At 45.3% G+C, this 12261-nt stretch overlaps 1 protein-coding gene across 1 annotated transcript in view; it reads left to right on the forward strand.

Annotated features, from left to right (window-relative positions):
- Window positions 1-12261, forward strand: part of CLNK (cytokine dependent hematopoietic cell linker) — a 197940-nt gene that overhangs the window by 82786 nt on the left and 102893 nt on the right. The window contains exon 3 of the mRNA XM_043906182.1: window positions 5982-6053. Coding sequence (XP_043762117.1) covers window positions 5982-6053 — 72 coding nt within the window. The remainder of the gene's footprint in view (window positions 1-5981; window positions 6054-12261) is intronic.

Below are 12261 nucleotides of genomic sequence, written 5' to 3' on the forward strand. Positions count from 1 at the left end.
CCACCAGGCTCCTCTGTCCATGGGATTCTCCAGGCAAGAATACTGGAGTGGGTTGCCATGCCCTCCTCCAGGGGATCTTCATGACCCAGGGATGAAACATGTGTCTCATGCATCTCCTGCATTGCAGGCAGATTCTTTACCCACTCAGCCACCTGGGAAGCTCAACATTGAATATAAGCCCACCCTAATCCAGAAGAATTTCATCTCAAGATCTCACCTTAATTACATTGTTGAAGACCCTCTTCTCAAATAATTCAGTTTTGATAGATACATCTTTTTGTAGACACCCTTCAACATATTATAGTCAGTATATACTGATTCAGCTTGGCAGAACTGACTTCTGTTAGATCTACCTGAAAAGTCCTTAGTCCTGAGAAGAGAGGGTATAGAAAGGGATGGAACAAGAAGACTTGTGAAGGAGGACTGGATAAGTTTTGTCAACTGACCACTCAGAAAGGAGGTGCCAAGGAGGAAAAGGAAAGCAAAAGTAGCCAAAAAGTGTAAAACCAGAAGTGATAAGTGGATAGAGAACCTGGCTCCTGCGAGGTGATATGCTCTTTCTCAGCAGAGGACAAGGTGATTACAAGAACAATTAATCAGCTCACCCACTGGCACTCTGTGCCTCAGTTTCCCCACAAGCCTATGGCACTTCCCCATTTTTCGGGATGTGCTGAGTTCACTGTTCAGTAAATTAACCTCTGTTGCTTCCCTGGGGGGCACTTGATGAGGATCAGAGATCGGCAATAGAGCAGCCATTTAAAAGTGCTCACTGGATTTATCTTACTATGTGGATGAGGCAGACTGAACGGCCCATAGGAAGGACAGCTGGTCTCAGATGTCTGAGGTCTTGAAAATGGTGCATATATACCTACACTACTGCCATATACAGAATCATCAACACAGGCTCACAAATGCCACAGCCAATTTGTGAGAACGTTGACTGTCCTTCCAAGGTCAGTTATCAGTTTAATGCAAAGCAAACAGTTTTGACCTGCTATGATAAACATTCTTAAATAATATTTTCTGTCATATACTGAGACTTTATAATTCTTTCATCATGGTACATTTTTTTTTAATGTGTTCCTAAAACCTGGAACGCTAAGGAGTGATTTGAGCCAGAAAGAGCTGGTGGAGAGGAAAACTGTGGGGTGGGACATTTTGGTTTTCCTTGTGATTAGCAAGCAAAACTCAATTCCAGATAACTGGGAAGGGAGGGGGAGCAAGGGAGAGAACCTCTTCTAATGCTAAACCTTCTATTGTTCTCTGTTCTTCTTATGTGTTTTAAAAACAAGTAAACTTAAAAAAAAAAAGAAAGTAAACTTAACTGCTTACTGTCCAGGTTCAGTTCAGTTCAGTTCAGTCGCTCAGTCATGTCCAACTCTGTGACCCCATGGACTGCAGCACTCCAGGCCTCCCCGTCCTTCACCGACTCCCAGAGTTTACTCAAACTCGTCCCCTTCTCCTTCCACCTTCAATCTTTCCCAGCATCAGGGTCTTTTCAAATGAGCCAGTTCTTTGCATCAGGTGGCCAAAGTATTGTAGTTTCAGCTTCAACATCAGTCCTTCCAATGAACACCCAGGACTGATCTTTAGGATGGACTGGTTGGATCTCCTTGCAGTCCAAGGGACTCTCAAGAGTCTTCTCCAACACCACAGTTCAAAAGCATCAATTCTTCAGCACTCAGCTTACTTTATAGTCCAACTCTCACATCCATACATGACTACTGGAAAAACCATAGCCTTGACTTGACAGACCTTTGATGGCTATTAACTTGCCAGCTTTGTTCATCTGTTAAATAATCTGTTGCGGGAAGGACAGCACCACCTCCTCATCTTTTGTACCCCACCCCACCCCGACTCATTCTCTCTCCTGTTCCTTAATAGGTCTCAGAGGGGCCTGACCCTGAGTATCAGGCAGCCACACACCCTGGCTCCCCCGAGGAGAGGGTGCATGTAGCACATATCCGGCAGATTAGAGACCTGGTGTGGAGCACTGGCTGGGCCATCAACCAGCCTGGTGACCTTGAGCCAGATCCCCTCCTCTCTCAAGGTCCCTGTTCCCTCATCTATATCAAAAAACTGAGAAGGATGCCCACCCAACTTAGGTTACTTAGGTTAACCGCCCTGCTGAGGGTTACTGTAAAGATGAAACAGAAAAAGAGCTTGAGTTACACTGTCTTCCTAAAGATAAAAAAAGCAAAAGTAGATTTTCTGGAAAGGTCAGAGGAAGCTCCCAGGCTGTTGGATTCTTGGGGATCCCAGGAAGAGCTTGAGGAAACTCCCAGAACCCCTCATATTCTCCTAAAATTGAACTGGTTAAAGCCATTTCAGCAAATGTTACCCTGGCTAACAGAGCACAGAAATGTTGCCATACCTTAGAGATGTAATGAAACCAATGTCCCTTCTCAGTGCAGGGACAGGCCAGACGTTGCCTGGTATCAGAGAGACCCAAAGGACCCTATACAACTGAGTGAGTGATTCACTATTGTGTAAGAGCCCCGATGGGCAGGGCATTATCTATTTATTATTAATGCATCATTTCATATCTTAAAAACATTCCTGAGGTCACACCTGAGGTCAGCTAGTCCTTGTGCTGGGAGAGAAAATATTCCCAGAATATGTTTCTCCTCACAAAAATTGCCTACTCTAGGGGGACATACTCATGTTCCTGGACAGGCACACATACACAGCAATATGATAAAAATATGATTGTTTATCTACTTGTCCGTGGCCTGTCTCCCAACAACCATAAAAGATTCACCAGGCAGGCTTCATGTGTCTTCTTAACAACTTCATCCCATTGCTGGGCACAAAATAGATCTGATATCTATAATATCTCTAATATTGTATCGAGTTACTGAATAAGTTAATGAATTATATCGATTCATGAACAAATGAATGAATGTTAGAACAGAGATATATCAAGAATACTAAAAGGTTCAAAGAGGAAGCAACACAGAAGACCTCACTGCTGCTGCTGCTGCTGCTAAGTCACTTCAGTCGTGTCCGACTCTGTACAAACCCCATAGACGGCAGCCCACCAGGCTCCCCCATCCCTGGGATTCTCCAGGCAAGAACACTGGAGTGGGTTGCCATTTCCTTCTCCAATGCATGAAGGTGAAAAGTGAAAGTGAAGTCACTTCAGTCGTGTCCAACTCTTAGCAACCCCATGGACTGCAGCCCACCAGACTCCTCTGGCCATGGGATTTTCCAGGCAAGAGTACTGGAGTGGGTTGCCCGTGCCTTCTCCGGAAGACCTCACAGGGAACTAATATTTGAACTAAGCCTTGAAGAGTAGAAATTATTATTGCAGGAAAGAGCCAATTCTGACTCCATGCTGGAACTGTTTCTTGTTGTCAGAACTGTTTGACTTGCTTTGCATTGCTTTTGTTATTATAATCATGCATGATGTCCTGCCTCAAAAAATCCTGCCCCTCTGCCTGACAAACTAAAGTGTCTTTGTTCAGGACCCTGTCCACCTGTGGATGTCAGGAAGAATTTTTTATCACATCCCCTGTCCTAGGGCTACCATTCTAAAAGATATTTGCAAGATTAATGGCCTTTTAACGTTGTTTCCTCACTGCCCCCCATCTCTGTTCTATAAAAGAAACTGGCATCCAGACTGCAAAAAGATGGTTATTTTGAGACACTATCTGCCATCTTCTTGGCAGTAAGCTCTCCAGATGAAGTATTCCTTGCCTCAACACCTAGTCTCCGATTCACTGGCCTGTCTTGTGGCAAGCAGGGAGAATGTGGGGGGCCTGGTCAGACAGCAGGAGTGGCAGGAAATAAGAATACAAATAATACAAATTGTATCCAAGGCCCGGAGCAGGGATCCTGGTAAAGACTGTGGACTCTGTCCTGCTGAAATGGAGGAGGGGTGGGGATTTCAAGTAAAGAGGTAACTCGGTTATATTCTGCCAGTTAAAAAGATGGTTGTTCTCACTGCAGTTTGGTGGGTGGATTGGAGCCCAGGAAACCAGGGGACTGACATCAGAGTCCAGGCTGGAGAGAATGAAGGCAGAGCTAAGACTAGGTGTCATTTAAAAGATTGAAGAGAGGTGTTTGGGACTCAGTTTGTAGGATCTGGTAACAAATTGTGGAGATGGTGAGGATGGAGAGGAGAAGGGAGGGAAGACTCAAGGTGAGTGCACAAATAATTGTTTGGAAGTTCTGTGAACAACGGGGCCATTCACTAGGAAAAGACCTGAGTCGGCTGGGGGTGACCGGTTAAAAAAGTCCAGAAGGTAGATGTTTGTGTCCAGAGCTTAGAAATGAGATCAGAATGCAGATAAAGATTTATGATCCGAGCTTTAGCCCAGATAAATAAAAAACAATGAAATAATAAAATGTATTGAATATAAAATAATACAGTAATGAAACAACTATGTAATCATGGAATTAAAAAAAAAAAGAAAAATAATGGAATCATGCATCATCTTTCTAGATGACCAATTTACACGGTGACAAAATATATCCAAACAACTCACTATGTTTTTAATTTATTGTGTTGCAATTAATAGGCTATACAAAAAATCCTAGATGGATATTTCTCTGTCTCTGTCTGACTTTACTCAGTGTAACAATCTCTAGTTCCATCCATAGTACAGGGAACTCTGCTTAATGTTATGTGACAGCCTGGATGGGAGGGGAGTTTTGGGGAGAATGGATACATACACATGGATGGCTGAGTCACTCTGCTATGCACCTGAAACTATCACAACATTATTCATCAAACATACTCCAATATAGAAAAAAAGTTTTAAAAAATCCTGGCTGGAGAGAGAGCCTCAAGTCATCTTTTAGCATGTCCCGCACAATCAGGCAGAGTCCCAAGCCCTGGGCAGGCAGTCTCCTGCAGTCTCTGCCCTCATGAAGATGGCAGTTCTCCCAGCGTCACAGTCATGAATACCGCCTACACGTTAAGTCAAAGGACAACTGAAACTCAGACCAGTGCTAGAAGGGGTCTGTCTCAGAGGAGAAAGGAGGTTTCTCTGATGAAATGACAGGTGAACTGAACTCAGAAGCTTGAGTTTGATGCAGGGGAAGAAGAAAGACAACAAGTGTTTGAGAAAGACGGACCAGTCTCTGGAAGAGCCCTGGGGAGGGAGGAGAGGAAAATCTAAGGTCATAGAAGAAGCAGGTGTGGCCCAAGTGGAGAGAACCAGGAGGGCAAGCAGGTCAGAGGAGCTACCCTGGTAGCCGCCAAGGAGCATTCGTGGAGGAAGCGACCATCCGTTAACGTCTCATAGAGCTCACAAGATGCCTGCAAGAAAAATGAAAGTATATTAAACTTGGCTAATGAAATGAACTGGAAATTCTTTATGATAGAGAATGCCTTACTGAATTTGAACAAATTAACTCAATTTAAAATTAGTTAATCTCTTCATAGAAAATAGCACCGCAAAGTCCCTAAATTATACAGGAGTTCAACACATATTATTTGGATCTGAGTTGCTATTCCTAAGTCATCTTCCTCCCAACCCCGGATGATGTTTGCTAGTTTTGGTTGAATTCAGCCAACATAGGAAATCACGTAGGACATTCCCTGGCCTGCAGGCACTGTCCTTGTTTGACAGGCTCCCCTTAACGGGGTGGCACGCATGTGATTTTTTTTGCTGTACAGAGCAAGGTTATGGAAATTCAGGAACCTTAGGGAGGACACTACTTGACCACGCTGATGTGACAAAGCCCACGGCTTCATCCAGTTAGGGGCACTTATTCTAACCCAGGCTATCTCTCCTTGTAAAATAAAGCTCTTGCATTAAAAAAAAAAAAAGTATTTTCAAGTAATTGGATTATCTTAAGTCCAGATTTTGTTTAACTCCACTGGAAATGCAAAGAGAGATTTGGAATTACGTGTGAGATGTTAATTACTTACATCTGACTGAGTGGTTCTTTCTATGAATGAATGCACTTAATTAATTTTTCCCCTCACTTCTTGCTACTTCCTGACGATAATCTATTTTCTTTCATCACAGGGGCAATAGAAAAATAGTCAAAGAAGGATCCAGTGATTTGAAATTCCAGAACTTCGCTCTGCCGAAAAATAGGTCAGAATATTTCTTTGTTCATGAATAAAAGAGTAAAACTTTCGATGCTGTGGCAAATAAGCTGACCAGCACACACACACACACACACACACACGCACACGCACACGCGCAGATGCACACACACACGCACACGCACACACACACACACGCACACACACGCACACACACGCACACACACACACACACACAACGTTAATGGGAAAGACGTACATTGCTCTCAGTGATCTTAGACGTTACAGGGAGACCAAGCTGACCAGCACACACACACACAACGTTAATGGGAAAGACGTACATTGCTCTCAGTGATCTTAGACGTTACAGGGAGACCAAGATCTAGAACAAGAAGGAATCTGATGTAGGTTGAACTTCCAGACTGCCAGCATGTATGTGATGCAGGTTTGGTTACGAGAGAGGGATGCAGTGGGAGCTTGGGGTTAGCAGATGTAAGCTATTATTTATAGGATGGCTAGACAAGGTCCCACTGTACAGCACAAGGAAGTAGAGTGATAAGCCATAATGGAAAAGAATATCAAAAAGAATTTTATATATATATGCACGTGTGTGTGATAAGTCGCTTCAGCCATGTCTGACTCTTTGCGACCCCATAGACTGTAGCCCACCAGACTCCTCTGTCCATGGGATTCTCCTGGCAAGAACACTGTAGTGGGTTGCCATTTCCTACTCCAGGGGATCTTCCCAACCCGGGGATCAAAAGCGCATCTCTTACCTCTTCATTGGAATGCCAGTTCTTTACCACTAGGGCTACTTGGGAAGCCCCCTTTATATATAGAAGTATATGTATGAGACCACAGCCAGATCTCAGTTCATATATGAACTGAATCACTTTGTATATAGCAGTAATTTACAAACATTGTAATTCAACTATACTTGTATTAAAATAAAAAATCAAAGATTATGTGTAAAGTAAAACAGCCAATAAAAAAAATTTTTCTTTAATTTAAAAATAGCACCGCACAGGCATCCATAGCGCTTCAGACCAGGGCTATTTCCAACACCCACCCAGGTCTCTAAACAGCCCAAGAGACAGCCTTTGAGGGGAAGGCTTGCATCCTTCAGCTGCTGAATGACTTAAGTGATGAATCATGGGAGGATCTGGCCATGAGTTCACAGCCAGGTCTCAGAAGGAGCAGACTAGAGGGAGCCATGTGCCCACTTGGTTTCTTTCCTTTCTCTTTCAATTGAGCGAAACATTTACGAGCAATTAAGGCATTAGGACAGGCTCTTGAAAATGCTGAAACAAGAGGCAGAGTCCTGTCTCCAAGGGGCTCGCAGCCAAGTCTGAGAGCTCAGAAGGAGGTCCACTCGACGAAATGAGTAACAGGGACCAATCATGAAGCCAGCTCTAGCTCTGCGTTGAGCAGGGTCTGATTCTGAGCAATGCCCCATTGCCCAGAAGGGTTGCAGGCCTGCCTGCCCCTAGCCAGAGCCCCTCACCAAGCCCTGCCGGAGCTGTCTCTATATCTAAAGGAACCCAAGGGTTTCCAGGTGTTATAGCAACACTTGCATCCCAGCGAACTTCAACTCAAGTCAACCTTCAATCATCCGTTCAGTTCCTACTAAGTGCCAGGCACTAGAAGCGTTCTTGGCATGCTAAGATGTGTTTGAAGTAATATTTTCCCTAAGCAGAGTGAATGCATGCCTATAAAACAGAATACTTGAAATATTTTCAAAGCTGCATTAAGCAAAGGAAAATCTGTGGCTGCTCTCAGACTTCTTTAGTGTTTACATTCAACATATTTGAATAATACCTTCTAAGTCGATATTTCTGATTTCTTGACAATAGCAAGAGATGGGAGATGGACGGGTTAGAAGTCTTCCTTCAAATGGAGATGGTTGCAGCAATTACATACCTCAAAGTAATATTTACAGTTATATTTGCAAAAGAGAGAGAGCAGTGCTTTTTTCCGAAGCAAATTATTTCAGGATGTGTCATAGCTTGCTCAAGATATATTAAAAAGAGCAACAGACGATGTTTCTGCAACCTGTTCCAAACCATTTATAAACCCAAATTAAAAAGAAAAAAAAAAACTCCCATATACATACAAATCTTTGTACCACTGCATATTTTATAATGAAAGTATTATATGAATATAAATTAGTATCTGAGATCTATAAATCAAATCAAAAGGTCTAAAAACTGCATATTTGGATCTACCATCATACTTTCAGAACTAGTAAATGGATGCTTCCATTCTCCACTCAAATGGTAATTATCAGCATCTGGTGATGATGCAGTAAGGGCACTGCTACACATGGGCAGGACCGCAGAACAGAATGGGTTCTGCTCCCTAGCTGAGTGACCTCACTCAGATAAGCCTATTTCCATTTCAACACCTTGCTTCTTTTAGAAACGGTGCTTGGAAACAAGAGTAGACTGAACTAACTGGCAGTCAGGTGATTAGAACTCCCACAGTTTCACTGCTGAGGGCTCAGTTCAGTCCATGCTTGGGGAAACAAGATCCCACAAGCTGTGTGATGCAATATTAAAAAAAAAAAGGAAAGCAAGAGTAGACTGTCTTACCCACCACCAATCCCCCAGATATAAGGCAGTGCTTGTGTTTGGGGAATAAATGCCTGACCTCTGCAGCATGCCTGGAACATAGTAGGTTCTCAATAAATAACCAAGGCTAACAGTCACTGAGTGCTCACCATGGGCTATTTTAAGAGCTTATATGACGAGAAAGGTAAATATCATATGAAATTGCTTGTATGTGGAATCTAAAAAATTGGGACAAATGAACCTATTTACAAAACATAAATCAAGTCACAGATGTAGAAAACACACTGATGGTTACCAAGGGGGAAGGAGGGGGAGAAAAATTGGGAGATGGGGGTTGACATATACACATTATTATATATAAATAGGGGCTTCCCAGGTGGTGTTAGTGGTAAAGAACCTGCCTGCCAATGCAGGAGACCTAAGAAACCTGGGTTTGATCCCTGGGGTGGGAAGATCCCCTGGAAGAGGGCATGGCAACCCACTCCAGTATTCTTGCCTGGAGAATCCCATGGATAGAGGAGCCTGGCAGGCCACAGTTCATAGGGTCTCAAAGGGTCGGACATGACTGAAATGACTTGGCAGGGCACACACGGCACGTGTATAAATAGATAGCTAATAAGGACCTACTTTAGAGCATAGGGAAGTCCACTCAGGACTCTGTGATGACCTATTAGGAGCAGAATCTTAAGAAGAGATTGGATGTATCTATGTGTATAACTGACTCAGTGGTGGTGGTTGGTGGTTTAGTCGCTAAGTCGTGTCCAACTCTGCAACCCCATAGACTACAGTCTGCCAGACCCCTCTGTCCATGGGATTCTCCAGGCAAGAATACTGGAGTGGGTTGCCATTTCCTTCTCCAAGGGATCTTCCAGGCCCAGGGATCAAACTGAGGTCTCCTGCAAGGCAGGGAGACTCTTCCCTGATGAAGCAATGAGTTCTTGCCAATAACATTGTAAATCAACTATACCCCAATTTAAAAAAATGAAAATAAAAAATCTCAATACGTAGTGTCTCACTGCACCCTCGCAGTCACATTCTCATTAAGTTCCTTTTAGAGGAGAGAAGAACACAGGCTGGAGACAGTGAATAACTTCCCTGAGGCTGCGGTGTATAGCAAACAATAGGCCTGAGTGTTACAAACATTACCAATCTCTGAAGCAACCGTGGCTCCGCATCACTGACCTCATGACTGCCATCCCTCAGTTAGGTGTAGGGGTCAACTCTGGGGACAGGGGCCAAAGGGCTGTCCTCCCCCACCCACCCCAAACTCAAACATGCACGGACCTCCTGGTAACATACAAGGTAGAATACAAAGCTCGGTGCTGGGGTTTCACAAAGGCGATACTGCCTAGGAGACTATCCAAGGAAAACACAGGATCACATACCTGTCCATTACCCGTGACCTGTCCACAAGACTGAGATGAATGTTTTCCAGAACAGCCCATGGAATCTACCTGGTGTAGTCCTCAACACCCACCATGTCCCCATGTGGGCAGAAACAGAAGCATCGTGACTGATGTTTTCCAGTGGAGTCCAAACTTGAATCAATAACTGGATGCCTAACAAGTACCAGAAAATGAAGTCGCTCAGTCGTGTCCGACTCTTTGCGACCCCATGGACTGCAGCCCACCAGGCTGCTCCGTCCATGGAATTTTCCAGGCAAGAGTACTGGTGTGGGTTGCCATTTCCTTCTCCAGGGGATCTTCCCAGCCCAGGGATAAAACCCAGGTCTCCCACATTATAGGCAAACGCTTTTACCATCTGAGCCACCAGGAAAGTCTCTCCAACAAGTACCAGACTCTCCATAAAAGAAAATCCAGCATTTAATCCTCTGAAGCAGGTATTGAGCTGGCCAAAAAGTTTGGGAAGATGTCATGGAAAAACCCCAATAAACTTTTTGACCAACCCACTGTGATCATTCCCGTTTAACAGATGAGGAAAGAAAGCCTGAGAGAGGTGCCATATCTTGGTCACAGTCACAGAGCCGGTAACTGGTAAGAGCTGGATTTGGATTCAGGATCTGACTTCAAATCCAGGGCCTGTTCTGGGTTCTAAGTTTTCCATTCCTGTGAATCTCAAACCTACGCTTGTCAAGACTCCACTATGAAGAAGGAGCACATAACATCCACACCCACAATCATGAAGCCTCCAGCGGCAATTCCTGGAGCTGACATGTCCTGAGAAGGACACCCCCAATCACGAAGATTCCTAGCAGCTAGTCTTAGAGCTCATCCCTGGACCAGCAGTATCAGCATATCTGGGAGCTGCTTGGAAGTGTAGGTCCTCAGCCCCACTACTGAATCAAACACTTGGGCTTTGGAGTCTGAGCACCTGGATTAAACAAGCCCCTCCCAGTGATGATGATGGCCGGGCATGTTTGAGAACCTCGGCGTCAAACATTGTTACCAAGAGTGCCAGCTTTGGATCTGGAGTAAGTGGCCTCTGGGCTCAGCCCTCTCAACTAGGTAAATGAGATGGAAGGAAGAAGATGTACGACAGGGGTGCAGGAGGGTGGGATGGAAATAGGAGAGAACATTGTCCCCACCTGTGAGCGATCACTGCCTTGGGGACCAGAAAAATCAAAGATGAGGAAGACACAGCCCCTGCCATCAAGATGCTCAGCCTCTGGTGGAAACAAATAAAAAGGCCGGTGTAACAGAACACAAGATACTGCTTGTGTGGGGACTGAAGCAGACGCAGGCCCTGTGAGCTCGGGAGGCTTGGGAGACGGAGCGCTTTCTCAAGACCGCTTTCTAGGGAGAAGCGAAGCCAAGGTTCACACTCCAAGCACAAGTCTCTTTTCGTCCGCATTCCTGACGAGGCCATTCCGAACAGCATCGCTGCAGCGTCGCTCATGTTTCCCACATTCATACTCTGTCCAATGCATCACCTCATTGTCTAGGGATTTTTCTCTCCTGCCACTAATACCTGCAGCAATAGCTAACTCCAGGGGGCCAGGTGCAGCCGGCTGTCATTTCTCGGGTCCCAGGAGGCGGGTCCTCAGGGAGAGAGCTTCCTTGTTCTATTTGGTGCACCGGGAGGCCCCCTGCCGGCTGTCCTTGCCAGGCACCCCTGAGATCACAGCTCAGCTCCGGATGGGCGGCCGCTGCAGTAGGTCTGCGCTTGGCTTCTCTGGTTCTGCCCTTCCTGTTTTCCAACCGCTCTGAGCGTCTGCGGCACCGAGAGAGATGTTGAGAATCATTTCTGTTCCCTCTGGTCCCCTCACTGTGCAGAAAGTGTCCTTCCTAAAGATCCCCCAAGCTGAGAGCTTTACGGAGGGTGCCAGGCGCTTTCAGAGGCTGCACGGAAAAGGGTGCTGTCCCGCTAGCTCCCTGTGGTCATCCGCGAGGAGCTCCTGTGTAAGCGACTACGTGGCAGATGCTCGATAAACACGGCTGAAGGGAATAAGAAGAGCGGGAAGGAGGCAGATAAAGTCAGGATGCTCCAGGATGCTATGAGCTTGTACTCCTCCCAGCACCTGACAGAGACTGGATCCTGAAACAGGTGATAAAAGAAACTTTTCACAGAGCAAGAAGGATGGGAAAACGAAGAGAGAGAAGGGAATTGCCTGGCAGCTCAGTGGTTAGGACTTGGCACTTTCACTGCCGAGGGCCTGAGTTCTATCCCTGGTCGAGGAACTGAGACCCCATGAGCTAGGCTGCAGAGCCGAAAAAGAGAGAGAGAGAA

This window comes from Cervus elaphus, chromosome 6, assembly GCF_910594005.1.
Source record: "Cervus elaphus chromosome 6, mCerEla1.1, whole genome shotgun sequence".
NCBI lineage: Eukaryota > Metazoa > Chordata > Mammalia > Artiodactyla > Cervidae > Cervus > Cervus elaphus.